Raw genomic sequence first — 17,753 nt, 5'->3', positions numbered from 1 at the left:
TAGTGGTTGGTTCAGGAGTCCTGCTGAGATACATCCTGCCCGGCCACTGCCTCCTCTGGGGTTGGGAAGAACACAGTCACCAATACCAGCTACTCCTGCAGTCCCAAGTGCCTGCCTGGGCTCCACCTGACCAGCTGGCCGGGCTCTCACATGACCCAGGAGAAGCCCTTTACCTACAGGAGACACAGACCTTAGCCTGACTCCCTCCATGAGCCGGGGGCTCCCCCTGGTCTTGGGGAGGATGGAGATCATGTCAGCTCCTCCCAAGTAGAAGGAGGTTTCGCCTCTCTCATCCTACAAGCTGAAAGGGACAAGTGAAGAAGCTCCCCTCCCTGCCCCAAGGGCCTCCCAATGGTGTCACTTTGTCCTCAACACCTGTCTATGACTCTCTTTCTACTATGGCTGGGGAGGGGCCTTGAGTTCTCTTTGAATATTGTCATTTTCCACAAGTAGATGCTTTTAAACCTCCCTGGTACTTTGTCCCCCCAAATAATAGGCCCACTTGAGGAGCCTACAGACAAACAGGAGGAAGGAGTATTCTCGTGGCTTATAAATGATCTTAATGAAAACCCTGGCTCTCGCAAACACTGCAAATGGGGACTTTCTCTTTGTAAAATCCTTTAAAACTCAGTTGATCAGCCTCCCGTGGGGTGATCACTCATGTATCAGAGGTGTCGCTCAGGGTGTTCCAGACTCTCTCCGTGGATTTTAGATGTAGAGAATGTAACACTTCTCTTTAATGGCCTGTCCCTCTAGGCAAACTGTGGCTGAGCCTGTTTTGTCTTTCCTCTTTGGGAATGCCACCCTTTTTCCTGAAGGGAAAGGAAATTGCTGATGGACTGGCCCTGAGCTTTCCAAGCCAATCCCAATGCAACAAAACTCACCATTGCTTTGACTATGGTGGTGATATTGGCTTGTCACTTTCCACCTACGATGTTTCCTTTTAGGAGCCAGAAGATAAATGTCTCTCTGGTCTCTAGAATAGCTGCAGATACGCTTCTCTGAACAACTGACTTGCTTTTATCTTGTGGACACTGTAACTATAACTGATTGTGTTTCCCTTTTTGCACGGGCTACTGGGAAACTCAGATAAAATGCATGGCAGAATAGATACATGGGTGCTCAACTTATCCTTACCTTCATCTTAATCTTCTTCAGAACGAGGCAGAGTTTAAGTAAAAGAAATAGAAAATCCTCTGCTCCATGTCGTCTTGGGTTTAAAGCAGTGTGACTCACTCATTGCTCACTATCTTCCCCTCCAGGCAACCACAGATTTGTACGGCAACTGCACCCTGAGGCATTCTGGGACATCCGCAGCTGCTCCTGAGGCAGCTGGAGTGTTTGCACTGGCTTTAGAGGCTAAGTATGTTTCCATCTCGGGACCAAGGGCCGGTTCTGCAGGGTGGACTGAGACATGTCTCCCCACCTAGGTGTCCACAGAGGCAAAAGTGGGTGTGAGAGTCAGTAAATAGTCAGGGCCAATGAACTCTGGTGGGCATTGCTAAATGATACACACACTCACACACACACCACAAAACTACATCCCTGAGAGAGCACAAGAGTCCAACATCCAACCGCACATAGGGGCACATCGATGTTTTCTTGGTGAAAACACCCTTTTATCTTCTATGGATCCCGTGGCTGTTTTACTCTAATAATACTCCCAAACAGCTACATGAAGGAAAACCATTGCCAAGCCGGGTATCCAGCAAGGTTTTCAGACATGTGTTAAACAGGATGCTCTCGCTCCAGAGTTGTTAACTTATAAGGCTGAACTCATTTTAACACTGAGACAAGGTGGGCGAAGTCACACAACGTAGGCCTAGAAATGGGCTTTGCTGGGAAACCATCCAGCTACCAGAGAGGGGAGACCATCCCCTCTGTTCTCACCACCTCCGCAGAGGCCACAGGTCAGTACAGCTGGACCCACCTTGGATTTGAGCATCAGCAGAGGTCCCTGCCCACCCACTCCTCTGTCTTCTCTCAGTGCAAACCAGAGGCTGGCCTTGGGTTTGAACAATGAACTTGTGGCTTCAGGCACCACCCATGTGGTGTAAGTGCAAATGCCCGCTAGGCAGGGAATTATCCAAGAATACAGAACCAGCAACTTATAAGAAGTTGAATTCAGGCTCCTGGGGAAGGGAAGTTGAGTTCCCGTCCCTGTCAGCCATTGCTAGGCAACCGGAGCTTCTAGCAACAATCTTCAGGCAGCCCTGCTTGACTCTCCACATATGCAGTGCATTTTTTGACTTGCAAAGGAGGTAAGAGCTGATTCCTAGAATAGGAAAGGACATCAAAAGATTATCTAGTCCAACCCCTCTGCCTTTAAGCAGAAAAGACATCATTATCCTCCTTTTACAGATAAGGCCCCAAATTGGGAGTGACTTCTCTTTTGGACCAGGCCAAGCTTTGATTCTTTTAACAAAAGTCAGTTGGAAATTTTAGGAAAGAAGAGATGGACACTGGTCAAAGCCTTCCTATTAAGCACAGAGACCAAAACTTACTCACGTATTATGTGCATTTCCTGAAGATGAAGCTGTTCCTCTCAGGGCCTGTTGGGTCCTGGAGTCTGAGCTGGCCTCGCTCACTCCAACTGGGAGCAGACAAGCAGAGGGAGGCTGCTGCCTGCCACAGAGCCTTGCAGAGGACAGGGAACAAGAAGGGCTTCCTGGTCTCCTCTTAAATCTAAGAGGCAGAACTTGACTCAAAGTCTCCTTAGATTCTGGCAAGCAAAAAGTCACTTTCCCAGGCCTATATGCCTACAAAGTGACCCCTTACATACATCAAAGTTATGGAGCAGGCTGCTGGAACTTTAAACAGATGCATGGGCTCTGCACCAATTATTCTCCATCCTTTAGCACACTTGCAGATTTCCTTACAGAAAAGAATGCAATCACCACTTAGGCACACTTTGTTTTGGAGCAATGGTCATGAATTGAGTGCTGTCTATTGCCATAAAGAGGGAAAAAATGATACCTGGCAGTAGCGGGTTCAAGCCCGTCTTGGGAGCCAGTCCTCAAAAATTCCTCAGAACACCAATCACCTGAGTTGGAAACACACCCTGAGATTAGATTTGATGCAAGTGATTTATTAAGAGAGGGATCCCGGCAGAAACCACTGGGGAGGAGAGGAAGCAGGTTCGGGCTGGGGAAGAAGCTGAGCAAGGATGCGATTTCAGAAGTTCTGGCCTCAGCCTGGTCCCAGGGAGAGCTCTGGAGGGTAAATTATGCCTCAGAGTTTGTTCCACATCAAAGCAAGGGAGCTGGGCTGCCATATTCTTGTACTGTTTGGCCGTTGGCTAAGAGCCCCACCTGGGAAAGTAAACTCCAAGGCTTCTCTTTGGGCCAAAAGGCTCCAAGAGCCAGCAGCTGAAACCGCTGCTCAGCATGAAATAGCCCCAGGAGAGAGCCCGGAGGGAAAGACTCTCCACGAACACTTCCTACAGCTCATCTCTCTTTATCTTCACGTGAGGCAGCTGGGAGTCCCTGGTGACATATGTGGCAGCAGTAGAGGGCTGTTTCCCACCCAGAGGTCCAATAAGAAAGCTTTTCCAAAGCAACTTGAATACAGTAAATAAATTATCCTGTCTAAATGAATTCCCATCCAGACTACGGAAGAGGGAGAATGACCACCCCCATGGCTCCAGGGGACAAAGGGAAACCACGCCTCTGTTCTGACCAGTCATCACCTTGTTGTTTAATCTCATAAAATGCTTTTCTGCCAAATGCTTGAAAATGCCTTTCTGAGTTGTCGGGAACATTGCTCACATTTCCCAGTGAGACCAATATTAGAGAAATTCCGAAGAATTTCTTTAGTGGGGAGTTACTGCTGCCTTCAAATATTTGGGGTTCTCTCCATGACCCCAGGCTTTCTGGGTGGTTCAAGAGGGCTGAGCTGGGTTTGAGGGGTAGATGTTAAAAGAGGCAAACTTGTGGCCCAGGAGAACCATCCGTAGTAAAGTGGCCCATATACTGGACTAGAACAGTGTTTCCAAAACTGACCTTCCAAGGGATGGATTTTTTCATGTGAGCTCTATCAAAGTCTACTAGATGCAGAGAAAAGTGCACAAATATTAGGTACAGCTCAAAGACTTCTTGTAAAGTTAACAGATCCATGTAACCAGAACCCAAGTCAGGAAACAGACCATTACCTGAGTCTCAGTATGTGCTTTTCGGTTCAGGATTATGTCTGAGAGATTCCTCCATGCTGCTGCGTGTGCTTATAGGTTGTTCATACTTGTTGTTGAATATTACTCCATTGTATAAGTGGATACTTGGGTTGTTTCCACACTGGGGCTATTGTGAATAGCATTGCTGTGAGCATTCTTGTACATGTCTTTTGGTGAAGATGTGGACGCATTTCTGTTTGATGTATATTAGGGAGTCAAAAAGCTGGGTCATGGGGTATACACAGGTGCAGGTCTAGCAGTTTTCCAGAGTTGGTGCACTTGCTGACACTCCCTCCAGCAGTGTATGAGAGTTACAGCTGTTCCACATCCTTGCCAACATTTGCTATTATCTTTCTTCTACACTTTAGCCATTCTTGTGGGCATTCTGTGGAATTGCACTGTAGTTTTAATTTTTATTTCCCTGATAACTAGTGAAGTTGAGCACTGGGGAGTTTTGAAAATGATAGATTCCCAAGACTCAGCCGAAAGTCACTGAATCACATCCTTAGGGATGAATGGCCCAGGAATCTGTCTTTTCAACGCCTTTTTCAGGGACTGCAAGAGCAGCCAGCCCCATGCTGGTCTGTGGCCTGGAGTGTGTGGCATCCAGGAGTACGGCAAGGGCTCTATGAACCTAGCACTCAGGTGCTGTTTGCGGAATATGAACATCGCACTCTGCCTCTGACTAGGTGCCCGTATTAGACTGAAAACAGGAAATCCAAAAACAACAGCTAAACTGAGACAGGAATTTATTTTTCTTTTCTTTTCCTTTTTTTTTTAATAGCATAGTAACAATATAGTTTAAATAGAATATTAATTTTATTTAATAAGTTTCTTATGAAGGAGTTTATTTTTCTGTCATGCAGAAGATAATACAGAGATGAGGAGCCCCGGCAAGTGCAGGGTGGCCACCAAGAATCAGGGACTCTGTCTCTAGATTTCTGTTCTTCTACACCTTCATGTTATCTAGATGCCACGGGAGCTCCAGCCATCATGTTTACATGTCAGGCAGGAAGAGGGGAAAAGCAAAGGGAAAAAAGAAATCCACCGGCTGAGTGATCCCTGTTTAAAAAATTTTCGAAAAATCACCCAGGGACTTATTTCTTATTGGCCAGAACTGTCACATGGCCACCCCAGACTGCAAGGGAGGATGGGAAATGTAGTTTTGTAGCTGTTCTCTCCTTAAATTCCCTTTGCTGTCTTGATTATCAGGAGGAAAATGTGAATTGGAATCCAGAGAATTTGATACCATAAATAGAAGAACTCTGAAAAACAATGGTCTTTCAGGGGTAATCCTCACAAATAGGGAACTCAAAAAAAAAAAAGAAAAAAAAGGGCACTATTTTGCACCAGTGGGAAGTTAGTACACCAACCGTAAGTGCAGGGCTCTGTAGGAGATATGGTTCTAGGGATCATTCACAGGCAAAAACTCACTTGCCAGGACCAGCTTTAGAGGCTTAGGAAACAGCCCATCCCGAGGTCTCCCTGGTGCAAGATTCCTCTTCCAGCCATGTGGGGCCAGTCTCTCCCTGGGCTTCACACTGGTTTTTCCAAGATCCCACACTCTCTTGCTCAAGACGGCTGCCACCTTGGCCAGGCTCTGAGTGACCTCTCTCCTTGGAGCCCTGGCCTGTCCTCACATCTTATCTAGAAGCCCTGGGTTTGGCTTTGACCTCCGGAGATGTTCTCTCTGAACCGAGAGGCAGATGGCCCATCCCAAGTAGCCTAGGACCAGTCTGCTGACAGCTGAACGTTTACCCTGGAACATCACAGCGTCCTATGAGCGATTGGACCCAACCAATAGGTGCCCTGCAGCTGCACAGGTGTCACCATTTTCACTGATAGTTCACCGGGGGTTCCTTGTACATGGCCTTGTTACAGCTCACGGCTCGGTCCTCATGGTCACTTGTTCGTGGGCCAGGTTCCTGCAGCATCCTCTTTCCAGTCCCACGTCTTGATTCCTCCTCCCTGGTGATGTTTCTGGAGATCGGATCACGGGTCTCTCTGCCCTTCCTGTCTGTCACTAAGATAAAGTCCCTACATTCTACTGTGTCATCCTCTCCGCCTCTGTTCCTGGCTCTACCTCCCTGACTCATACAGGGCTCCCAACCTCCTGTGCTGATATGTGCCTTCTCCCGCCTCTAGATCCTTCCTTCCAGAACCTTCTCTCCCTAGGAACTCCCCTTCCCTGTGTTTACTCAGTCACTCCCACTCGTCCCTTTGACCTTAGATAGAAATATCACTTCCTGAGAGACCCTTGCTAACCCTCTGGACCAGAGTTTCTCAAATTTGCTGCTGCTGATCAGAATCCCTGGAGTGCTTGCTAAGAACAGATATCCAAGCCCACGCCAGGTCCACAGACTCAGAATCTCCAGAAGCTGCACTTGTAACAAGCACCCCCAGTGCCGCCAGGAAGTTAAGAACCACCCCCCACCCCCGCCCCAAGCAGGTTTGCTGGAGCCTTCGGCAGATGCTCGGACAGGCCCGTGGGATCAGCATCTCCGGGTCCTGTCTGACTTCGTCATTGTGTTCACGTTGGTTCACATGTGCAGACAAGGTTGTGAACCGCCATCTCAGACCCGTGTTCTCAAACCCCGTGTGCAGAAGCATCACCTGCGCTTTGTCTTGAGTGCACATCCTCAGGCCCACAGCCTCCAGGAGGCCGATTCCAGAGACCTGAGGTTGAGGCCAGGAATCCATATCTGTCACGAGTCCCCATGAGGTTCTGCTGCAGGACCACAGTCTGTGAGACTCCCCGGCTGGGATAACTCAGGGTTCCACTGTTGGCTCCCCTGGCATTTTAAAATATTGAGCTGTCTGTCTGTCCCCCGGGCTGTAGGCTCTGAGAGGGCAGGGACCTTCCTACGACCTGCCCGGCACTAGTGCAGAGCCTGGACATGATACCTTTCCATATATCTGTCTTACTTTCCCAGCTATTATATAAAATACTTGAGAAAATGTCATGTTCCTTGTCCTGTAGCACTGAACACAGTGACTTTTATATTGTAGATGTTCTGTGAAGTTATTTTTTATTATTTAATATTAATTATTAATATTAAATAATAAAAATATTTATTATTTAATTTAATACAATCCTTGAGCTGCTATGGTAGGATTAAAGCCTAAAGCACGTTGATGAAATAATTATTTTACACAATAGTATCTTCGGTCAATTCAGAAGTTGCTCAGAATGAGGAAATAAGAGGGACTCTGTTTTACTTTTCAGACATAAGCAAATGGTTGTTCAAATGGTGTCACAAATTCAGTGACATTGGAGTATGGAGCACGCTCTGATTTAGGTTAAAAGTAGAACATCCTTGTTCTAGCACATTCTTTCTCTCTTATGGACCCGATGAGAATAAATCCGTGGAGAAACGTCTAGTGGGGTTAGAAGCATGGCTCATTTTTGCAGCAGAACCCCTAGCAAAGATGAGAGATGCTCCACCTACCAGCCAGCCCTTGGATCACCTTGAGGTCACCAAATCCTCGTTTATCGACACTTTTGAGTTAAATGAACTCAGAATCCTATTCCAGCAAAACAATGAGCTTTCGGCCATAATCAACTTCAGGAAATTTCACACTGTTCACCTAGTCCATATGTCCAGGGAACCATATGTCCAAGATATGTTCTTAAATTTCTCAAATAAGCATTGACCTTCCTTGAAACTTTCTCTTTAAAAGCTGAAGGTCTTCCTGGACTTCCTTCTCCTCAATATTATGTACAAACCTAAATGGGAAAAGAACTTAAAGGTCTGCATTTCAAGAGCATATGAATCATTATCATCTTTTGACTCTGTTTTGAAGCTTTGAACCAATGAATGCTGCTTGTGTTGAGATTTTATCAAATGAGTGATGGTGTTCTTTGAATCATTTGAGTCTAGGGAGAACCGTAGTTCTCAACTTTTGTGACCGTGACTCTCAGTGAGAAATTAATTTTGCATTGCAACCCAAACACATACTACAATACCACACACACACACACAGAGTTTCCCATATTACGTGCACACTGTTATTCTTTTCTGTTCTATTCCACTTGTGATAGCCCCATCCATTAAACCTCTGGTTCTCAGCTGTCTACTGGAATGACCTGGGAAGTGTTAACAATTTCCAAAGCCTGGGTCCCACTCCCAGAGATTCTGATTTAAATAGTCTGAGATGTGGCCAGAGCAGTGGAGTTTTAAATGTTCCCACCAGACAGTTTTACTGTGCAGCCCAGATACATAGCCTGTGCAATCAGTTGACCTCCTAGCCCACAAACGGGTCATGACTTACACTTTGAAAAGCACAGACATTGACACTAATGTCAATAGCACAGACTGTTAGACATTAATTTCCAAAGACAAGTCTGCAAGCAAACTTGTCTGTTTGCTGAACGAAGAGTATGCTGAGGGCTGTCCTGGGCACTGGGAGACAAATATGCTGAAGCTGTTGTCTCTGCCCTTGAAGAACTGACAGCTTCATGTCCCCAAATGGAAGCCAACACCCAGATCAAGAAACAGAACTCTGTCAGCACCCAGCAGCCCCCTGTGTCCCTTACAGGCACTGCCACCCCAAGACCAACCACTAACCTGGCTTCTGACAGCACAGATTCATTGTGCCTGTTTTTATACTTTAAACAAATGGAACCATACTCTGTGTTCTCCCCTGTGTCTGGCTTCTTTGGGTCAGAATTCTTATTGTGAGGTTCACACAATTGTGAGCTCCCTGTTATTCTGAGTAGCTGTAGTTCATTCTCATTGCAGTGCAGTGTTCCACCTCCTATAAACACACTTCAATTGGTTTATTCACTTTACTGTGGATGGGCATTTGAGGACTTCATAGTTTAGGCCTATGAACATTCCAATACGTATATGTCTGGTGAATACATACACACATTTTTGTTGGATACGTACCTAAAAATGGAACTTCTGGGCCATAGCTTAAGCACATGGGCAACATTTGAAGATAGAGCCAAACCATTTTCCGAAGTGTCTGCAATAACTTACACTTCCATCACCAAAGTACCCAGTTGCTCCACGTCTTTGCCAACACTTGGTATTGTCAGTCTTTTTCATTTTAGCCATTCCAGTGTGTGTTAGATATCGCAATTGAAATGTATTTAAGTAAGAAAGGCAAGATATTTTAAATTGACATATATCTATACCTATATTCTCAGTAGTGCATGGAAATCCTCCCTTGACTTGTGGGTTCATAGATGTTCCAACATCTTACCAGGGGTCTATGTCCTACCTTAGTCATTGTGTCTCTCTCCCTCTCTCTCTCTCCTCTTCCCCCGCCCTTGCTCTCAAACACTCTGCCTCCGGTACCCAGCCTGGGTCTGACCTGGAGAGACATGCAGCATCTGACCGTGCTCACCTCCAAACGGAACCAGCTTCATGACGAGGTCCATCAGTGGCGGAGGAACGGGGTCGGCTTGGAGTTTAATCACCTCTTTGGCTACGGGGTGCTTGACGCAGGCGCCATGGTGAAAATGGCCAAAGACTGGAAAACTGTGCCTGAGAGGTTCCACTGTGTGGGAGGCTCCGTGCAGGACCCTGAGTAAGTGCGGGCAGCAGTTCTACTGCTGTTTGTGGAAAATACCCAGAGATGGCGCCACTGCACTGGTGACCATAACAGATTCCCTCTCTGCGTCATCCCGAGATGCACTGGATTTGATTCAGGGACAACCAGCTTCCAGGCAGAGCTGCAGTGTTGCACAACTCCAAAGTATCCAGTCTACAAAGCCCTGGGGCCTGGAACTTCTTTCCCTTATTGCAAAAAGGGAGAGATTTACAAAGAGGGATTGCCAAGGGGAAGACTTACGGCGTCTGTGCCTTTGCAGACGCTGGGCCACAGCAGGTGGGGACCATGGGCAGTGTGACCAGAGCAGGATGTACAGTTAGTTGCATCCTGGCTACATTCGAGATTAACAGAAAGGTGGCACGGTTGCAGTATTTAGGGGAACGGGCATTGGGGCCTGCTTAGTCGAGGTTCACCTTGATGTCAGACCTTGTTCTCCGCAATTGCCCTGGACAAGAAGGATGGGTCTCTGTTGATCCTCGCGCTCTGTGCTTCTGGGGGGCAGAGGGGAGAGGGAGATGCGGAACGTATATGCCGAGATGAATGACCGTTTCTCTCCCAATTCCGAGTGCACTGGACATTCTGTCATAATCCAGGTACAGGCTGGAATTTGGAGCCAGAGGCAACACTGGAAATAGGCTGTCTGACGCCTCATTTTAGTTAAGGAATCTGAGGCCCTGAGATGTGACCGTCCCAATGGCTCACAACTAGCCGGGAACTTATCCAATAGCAGCAGCATTATTTTCTTTTAATCTGGAGAAATCTTTTATTATATTTCAGTTGATTCACTAGGTTAAATTTATTTCACAATATCTATAGATGTTCTTGTCTATATAGAAAACATACTTCTTACAGGTTTTTATGCAAATCCATTGAGAATTTACCTTCCACAAATGACCTTCTGTTAGTTGAGACAATTTTATTCCAAACAAAATACACATGTACACATATACTGTGACAGCAATTTTTAAAATGTAAAGTATAGAGGGATTTCTTGGTTGGTGTGTGAAAATACATATGTCAACGCCCCACCCCACAGAGGTTCTTATTTCTGAGGTTTGGGGTAAGGTCCAGAAGACGGAGGTTTGTGGGCAGTCTCAGCAGCATTCTTTTAATGAGAGGAAACGCGAGAGCTACTTCAGCACTAACTCAGCTGGGCTCCAGGAGGACAGGGACCTCATCTGTCTCGTTTGCTGGTGTGTCCTCAGGGCCTAGAACAGCGCCTGGAACTTAGTAGTCATGGGATCAATATTTGTGGGATGAATGAATGAATGAACATTTAGCCAGCATCACCTGGGCACAAGGAAGATGTCTACACGGTGGCAATAGGACCACCAGTCCAGCCAGGGAGATTCAGGGGCAGGGGACAGGCAGCCTTGTTGGAAGCGCTCTGTGTCCCCTCGTCCACCCACGCCTGAATTGTTCTCAGATGCAGGTGAGTGAGGTCTGGGGCAGATGTGCTCATGGAAGAACTCAGAGGCTGGGCAGGGGGTCCTGAGGGCAACGCCCAGGCCAGCTTGTGCCTCTGGTAGAGGCAGCCCTATCACCAGGAATCCAACTTCTCAGGGGCTGGGACGGAGGGATCCGCAGGCTTGATAGCTGCCACTTTCTATGCAGGGCTGTACAGAAACGGCCTCTGAGCAGGTGAGTGGCAACCGTCAGGGTTATGAGTTTCCTCAGCACTCATCTTCCCAGAGAAGCAGTCAATTCGAAAAGCAATTTTCTAAGGAGACTTCATCAGGAGAGTCTGTAAAGGATGCTTGACTAAAATAAAAGGGAAAAATAGAACTGGCTGTGAGCATCTGTGCTGGACCAGCCGAGGGCCGTGAGCAGAGGAAGCCCAGGCCGCCCCATCGGCCAGCGTGTCCCCAGAGCACGCTGTCAGATACAGGCCACTTCCACCCTCCCCTGTTCACTCAGCTCCTTGAAGACTGTGGCGAACTCCGGATTTTAAATGAATTTGGAGATCAACGTTAAAACCTGATCCGAATGCATAGTAGAGCGGAGGGCGTGCTCGGCCACAGCGTGCTGGCCGGGTGGCTGTGGACTGGTCACTTCTGAGCTGCAGTGTCTTCTGTGGGGGTTAATGCCCACCTGACACTGTGACGTGGGGAAGAGCAAACATCAAGTGACCCCTGTTGAGTGTTCTTCAGTGACAACCACATGGCAGGTGTTTTAGATACTCGGGAAAGGGCAGCTGCCATTGTTACTATTATCATTCTAGCAAAACGACTACAGCTTCATAACAGTTTTTATCATACAGCTGAGGATTGAGAACCCAAAGAGCATTCCAAGGGCCCCCGGGGAAGCAACGCCTATTTCTAGGCACAAAGTCACTGAGCCCTCATTTTGCACCAACATGCAGTAAGACAAAGCTATAAGCCATGTTTGTCTTTATAGGACTTGAGCACCAGGCTTCTGTACTTGTTTCTGAAAGTTCAGAGAGTAGCTCACACCTTCTGATGGGTGCCTCATTTTCAGCAGCGAGTGTGTTCCCGAACGTGGCTGTGTGGCTAGATCTGGGTCTCTGAAGAGCCTCTTTGTTTCCACAAACAGCCATCTCCTACTGCAACCTTCTGATAAACTGACTTTTCCTGAGCACCTGTCCCTGTTCTTTTAAAATAAGAATGAGTTGTACTCCTTTTCTTCTAAAAGCAATATATGGCACTGGAGGAAAGTCAGAACATACAAAGCAGCAAGAAAAGGGTAAGAAAAATCCACGAGAGCTGCTCCCTGCCTCTCCGGACCAACCAACGAACGCCAGGTTGCCTGTGAGAGGGAGTGGTGTTCTCTTTTCTCTATCAAGCTTGCTGCCTCTGGAATTCACAATTCAAGTCAATTTCAAAGAGACAACATTCCAAGAAGAGTGCAGTTAAATGTCCTCTCCCCAGGGCCCCAGGCCCTCAGCCAGCAGGTGGGGATGGGAGTTTGGGGAGCAGGCAAGTCCCCCAGGCGCTAAACAAGCCAGGCTCCCAGGGGCCAAGGGGTTCCCGGAGGGGCCTCCGACCCTGGCACACACCCCAACCCCAAGGCTTCTAGGACAATTTGTAAATCCTAACTGGTGTGTGTGCTTGTTCCCACGCCAACCTGCCCGGGTGGATGGCAAAATTCCAATTATTTTCTCAACAGTTAGATCTGTGCTCTACAAAACAGAAGCAACTAGCCACGTGTGGCTATTTAGTGAAATTAAATAAATTTAAATTGATCACTAAAATTAAATTTAATTAATTAAAAATTCAGTTCCTCACTCATACTTGTCACATTTCGAGTGCCCAAAAGCCACATGTGGCCAGTGGCTACAGTATTAGCACAGATATAGAACATTTCCATCCTTGCAGGAATTGGTAGTGCTGTTGGCCAGCACTGGTCTAGACATTTGTAAATGTACAACGTATATGAGTGTGTGTCTATATTTATCTTCACAGCAACTCTTCAAGGTAGGAAGTCATATCCCCATTGTATAGGTAAGGAAAGTGACTTCAGAAAGTTCAAATTCCTTACCCACAACTGGACCTTTAATCTACCCATGTAGCTTTCTGCCCAGGGGCTGGAGCCCATGTGATCATTAATCATTTATCAGCTCACCTGTTATGTTTCTGATCCTGTTCTGAGTAAGTAGCATCTTCTTTGAGAGGTCCAGGTAGTGGCTTGCCATACTCACATCTCCAAAGCTGGCCTAATGCCTGCTTTCTACCAAATTGGATGATTTCCCCAGAACCTGGTGCCGGGGGCCCTCTGCCCCTGCACCATCACTGGATCTCCATGGCCAGTGGATGCATGATTCAGCATCAGAGTCCACGCAGAGCACACACGGTCCATGAGACTGTTTATGTGTATATTTTTAAGCTCCTTGGGAGAGTATTGCCTTTATCAATGAGCTGCAGGGGAGCTCCAGCAAGCCCTCCCAGGTTCTTTGCCTTGGTTCCAAGGGCAACGTAAAACCAAGGCTTGGCTGTGAGCTGGGTGTATGACCAGCATCGTTTTGTAGGTGTATTCTACAAGATGTGTGTTTAAAAATACACACCATGGGCTTCCCTGGTGGCGCAGTGTTTAAGAATCCACTGCCAATGCAGGGGACATGGGTTCAAGCCCTGGCCCAGGAAGATCCCACGTGCCGCGGAGCAACGAAGTCCGTGCGCCACAGCTACTGAGCCTGCACTCTATAGCCCGTGAGCCACAACTACCAAAGCCCATGTGCCTAGAGCCTGTGTTCCGCAACAAGAGAAGCCACCACAATGAGAAGCCCACACACCTCAACGAAGAGTAGCCCCTGCTCACCACAGCTAGGGAAAAGCAACGAACACCCAACACAGCCAAAATAAATAAATAAAGTAAATAAAAATTTAAAAAAATACACACCATTTTATGCTCCAAAGTAAAAGCCATGTCCAGGAAGGACATTAACATAGACAAAGGGCTGGAGAAAGGGAGCTAGTATCATGGTCCAGGCACTGTGCTCAGTGTTTTCCTACATGGTCTTATTTAAACCCACCCACAATGACAATGAGACTTCAAGTATTTGAAAAATTTTCCCAAGCTCTCTTGACCAGTAAGCATAGAAGCAGAATTCTAACCCAAATAGGTTTATTCCCGAAGTCTGGAGTCCTTCCATTGTACCATGCACTCCTCAAATGTAGTTTCCTGTATTATGTTTCTAGTGCAAGAACCTTTGAGCATCTCATCTCCAAAGGAGGCCACTTCCAGAAAGGAGATCGGTTATATGGAAAGACAGCTGAGGAATCTTAGACTGACGGTCCATGGGGCTCCAACTCTATGACCGAAGAGACTCCCAAATTCCCCTGATCTGTCACAGGACTGTGCTTTACTAGGATTAATTAACCCAATTTCAGTTTTTTTATGATAGTGTTAACAATCACATTAGCAATAATTTCTCCTTATCAAGGTAGTGAGTACTTTAAAAGAAAAGTATATGAGCTCCTGTCTCAGTCTGGGTTGTCCCAAAAGTAGACCCTGATGGGACTTGGGTACTGACAATGTTTTGAGAGATGATCTCAGGAAACAAGTGAGGAGGTGCAGCTGTAGGCAGGGAAGAGGAAGCAATCCAATAAAGATGCATTGATGCTCCATTGACCAACACTGACCACCCTGGGCAACACTGAGTTGTCCCCACCAGGAGTGAGGAAGCCAGGTGTATATACTCACCACCTTCCGTCAATCGCTGGTAGGGGGCTTTCCCTGTGGGGTTAAATCTCTGACACTTCGGGGCCGGCCTGCACGCAGGCTGAGGACGCTCCCAGGAGGCAGGGAAAGGCTCCAGGAGAGAAGCTGGGAGATGCTGATACCCGTGGTGGATGCAGTCAGGGTCCACAGTAGCCTCAGCTGCAGGCAAACCCAGCAGTGACTTAGGAGAAGCGGGAACGGTGTCCACAGCACCTGCTGCCTGCCCCGTCCACTCACAGTCGGTTCTGAGAAGGTGGGTAACTTGCTCAGGCTCACACAGCAAGTGTAAGAATTAACCCTGGATTTCGTTCCTTTTTATGGCTGAGTAATATTCCATTGTATATATGTGCCACATCTTTATCTATTCCTCCTATGATCTTATTTGCAAAGCAGAAATAGAGACACAGACAGAGAGAACAAATGTATGGACACCAATAGGGAAGGAAGGGGGTGGGAGGAATTGGCAGATTGGGTTTGACACATATACACTATTGATACTATGTATAAGACAGGTAACTAATGGGAACCTACTATATAGTTCTTTTATATATATATATAAATTTATTTATTTTTGGCTGCATTGGGTCTTCGTTGCTGCGTGCAGGCTTTCTCTAGTTGTGGCGAGCGGGGGCTGCTCTTCCTTGGGGTGCGTGGGCTTCTCATTGTGGTGGCTTCTCTTGTTGTGGAGCACAGGCTCTAGGCGCGAGGGCTTCCATAGTTGTGGCACATAGGCTCAGTAGTTGTGGCTCGTGGGCTCTAGAGCACAGGCTCAGTAGTTGTGGCGCATCGGCTTAGTTGCCCCGTGGCATGTGGGATCTTCCCGGACCAGAGCTCGAACCCGTGTCCCCTGCACTGGCAGGTGGATTCTTAACCACTGCACCACCAAGGAAGTCCCTACTGTAGAGTTCTACATTTTAATTTTCTAATAAAATTTTCAGCTACCTAAAAAAAAAAAAAATACTAATTCACTCCAGAGCCCCTGCTCTCCCCGCTCCCCGGAGCTGCCCCTGGGAGAGTGTGCCCAGCCCTCACGGTCTCCTCCCCTCTGCCCTCAGGAAAATACCGCCGACCGGCAAGCTGGTGCTGAAGCTCACCACCGCCGCCTGCGAGGGGAAGGAGAACTTCGTGCGCTACCTGGAGCACGTGCAAGCTGTCGTCACGGTCAACGCGACCAGGCGAGGGGACCTGAACATCAACATGACGTCCCCCATGGGCACCAAGTCCATCCTGCTGAGCCGGCGGCCACGGGACGACGACACCAAAGTGGGCTTCGACAAGTGGCCTTTCATGACCACCCACACCTGGGGGGAAGATGCCCGGGGGACATGGACCCTGGAGCTGGGCTTCGTGGGGAGCGCGCCCCAAAAGGGGGTGCTGAAGGAGTGGACACTGATGCTCCACGGCACGCAGAGCGCCCCGTACATCGACCAGGTGGTGAGGGATTACCAGTCCAAGCTGGCCATGTCCAAGAAGGAGGAGCTGGAGGAAGAGCTGGACGAAGCGGTGGAGAGAAGCCTGAAGAGTATCCTGGGCGAGAACTAGCCCCTCGGCGCCCGCTCCCCGCTGCCGGCCCGCCGCCCCAGCCGGGCATCTAGCGATTAACCTCCCCCCACACAAGCGACTCCAACTTCTTGCTCCGAAGCTTTGCTCACTGTCAGTGGTTATTTTCATTACCATGGAAGCAACCTTTTTTATTCTGTGCCCCAAATACAGTGTTCCCACCAACACCTCTGTCCTATTTGTGACTCGAAGTTCTTTATTTCTGTCATTCAGATAGGTGATATCTTGCCAACAAACCTGGGACCGCTGTCCCCTCGGTTTCTTTCATAGAAGAGAATGCATTTAAAAAGCCAGGCGTGGTGACGCCAAGGACGTTCATTCACGGTCTCAGCTGAGGACCTGTTACTTAAAAGGAGAATCCAAGGTTATGACAGAGGTGAGCTCTGAGTCTCTTAAAGCACAGATGCTGTAAATCCTTTGGGGAAAGATGTTTTTGACCTTTAGCAAGATTTTTCAGGGATGTAAATGAAGGTGGCGTGAATGGAAAGTTGCCCTAATTACCAGATGGGGAAGAGAGAGTCAGAAACCATGAAGGTTTGGAAATCTTGCCACCAACGCCCACATCATAGCTAGTCTCACTCGGCCAGCGTGATACATGTAAAAACTCAGTAGCCTGGCTGCCCTTTACCAGCTGCTGCTCTGAGTGACGGTAAACTCTGCTAGAGATGCCCAAATTACCCTGTGTGTGTAGCCTTCATCCCAGCCCCAATTTTCTGGGGTTCCTCCCATAGTTATCCAAAAGAAGAAAGGCAGGGCAGGATGGCAACACTTCTGGGAAAGGGTCGCTTAGTGGTTTTTAATACAGGAATGTTCCTTTTCTGCAGTCACTCTGGGGCTTCCTAATCTGATGGAAGTGAGAGGTGAGCTGAGTGTTTTCGAGAGCTTTCTGCTTGGGCTTTGGTTTCCAAAGCACATGACTAGAGGGAAACACCTTCTGCGCGTTGTGACTTCTCTGATGAGTTGGGGAAACGGCCTCTGTTCCAGAAGAGGTGTGTGCAGGGCGAGGGGGCAGCCATCTCACATGGACCCTCCCTTTGTATGGAGCCCCCTCTGCTGAAGAGGGGAAAAGCCAGCTCATCCCCTAGTAACCTGAGGCCCGAAGGAAGCAGGAGGAGGGAGGCCTCTGTACGGAAGCACTCAGTTACCATCTCGGCAGCTAAGCCGTCAGGAGGGGGTTTTACATGTAATCTAAAGGTGACACACCCTCTTCCCCAGTCAACCCCCGAACACCCCGTCTCATCAGCAAATAGAAATGCTTTCTGAGCAGCTGTCACTTCGTTTTCCT

At 47.9% G+C, this 17,753-nt stretch overlaps 1 protein-coding gene across 2 annotated transcripts in view; it reads left to right on the top strand.

Moving 5' to 3' along the window:
- PCSK2 (proprotein convertase subtilisin/kexin type 2) overlaps positions 1-16,635 on the top strand; it is a 210,732-nt gene extending 194,097 nt beyond the window's left edge. For both annotated transcript variants that reach the window (XM_029221234.1, XM_029221235.1), the window contains 3 exons: positions 1,263-1,363; positions 9,479-9,706; positions 15,964-16,635. In XM_029221234.1, the coding sequence (XP_029077067.1) occupies positions 1,263-1,363; positions 9,479-9,706; positions 15,964-16,450 (816 nt within the window). In that variant the 3' untranslated portion in view covers positions 16,451-16,635. The remainder of the gene's footprint in view (positions 1-1,262; positions 1,364-9,478; positions 9,707-15,963) is intronic.
- Positions 16,636-17,753: the final 1,118 nt, after the last annotated feature.

The sequence above is a fragment of the Monodon monoceros genome, unplaced genomic scaffold (assembly GCF_005190385.1).
Source record: "Monodon monoceros isolate NGI ecotype Baffin Bay Population unplaced genomic scaffold, NGI_Narwhal_1 Super_Scaffold_13, whole genome shotgun sequence".
In the NCBI taxonomy this organism is placed as follows: domain Eukaryota; kingdom Metazoa; phylum Chordata; class Mammalia; order Artiodactyla; family Monodontidae; genus Monodon; species Monodon monoceros.
The sequence above is the reverse complement of the archived record's forward strand: the minus strand, read 5'-3'. Positions and strand labels throughout refer to the sequence as shown.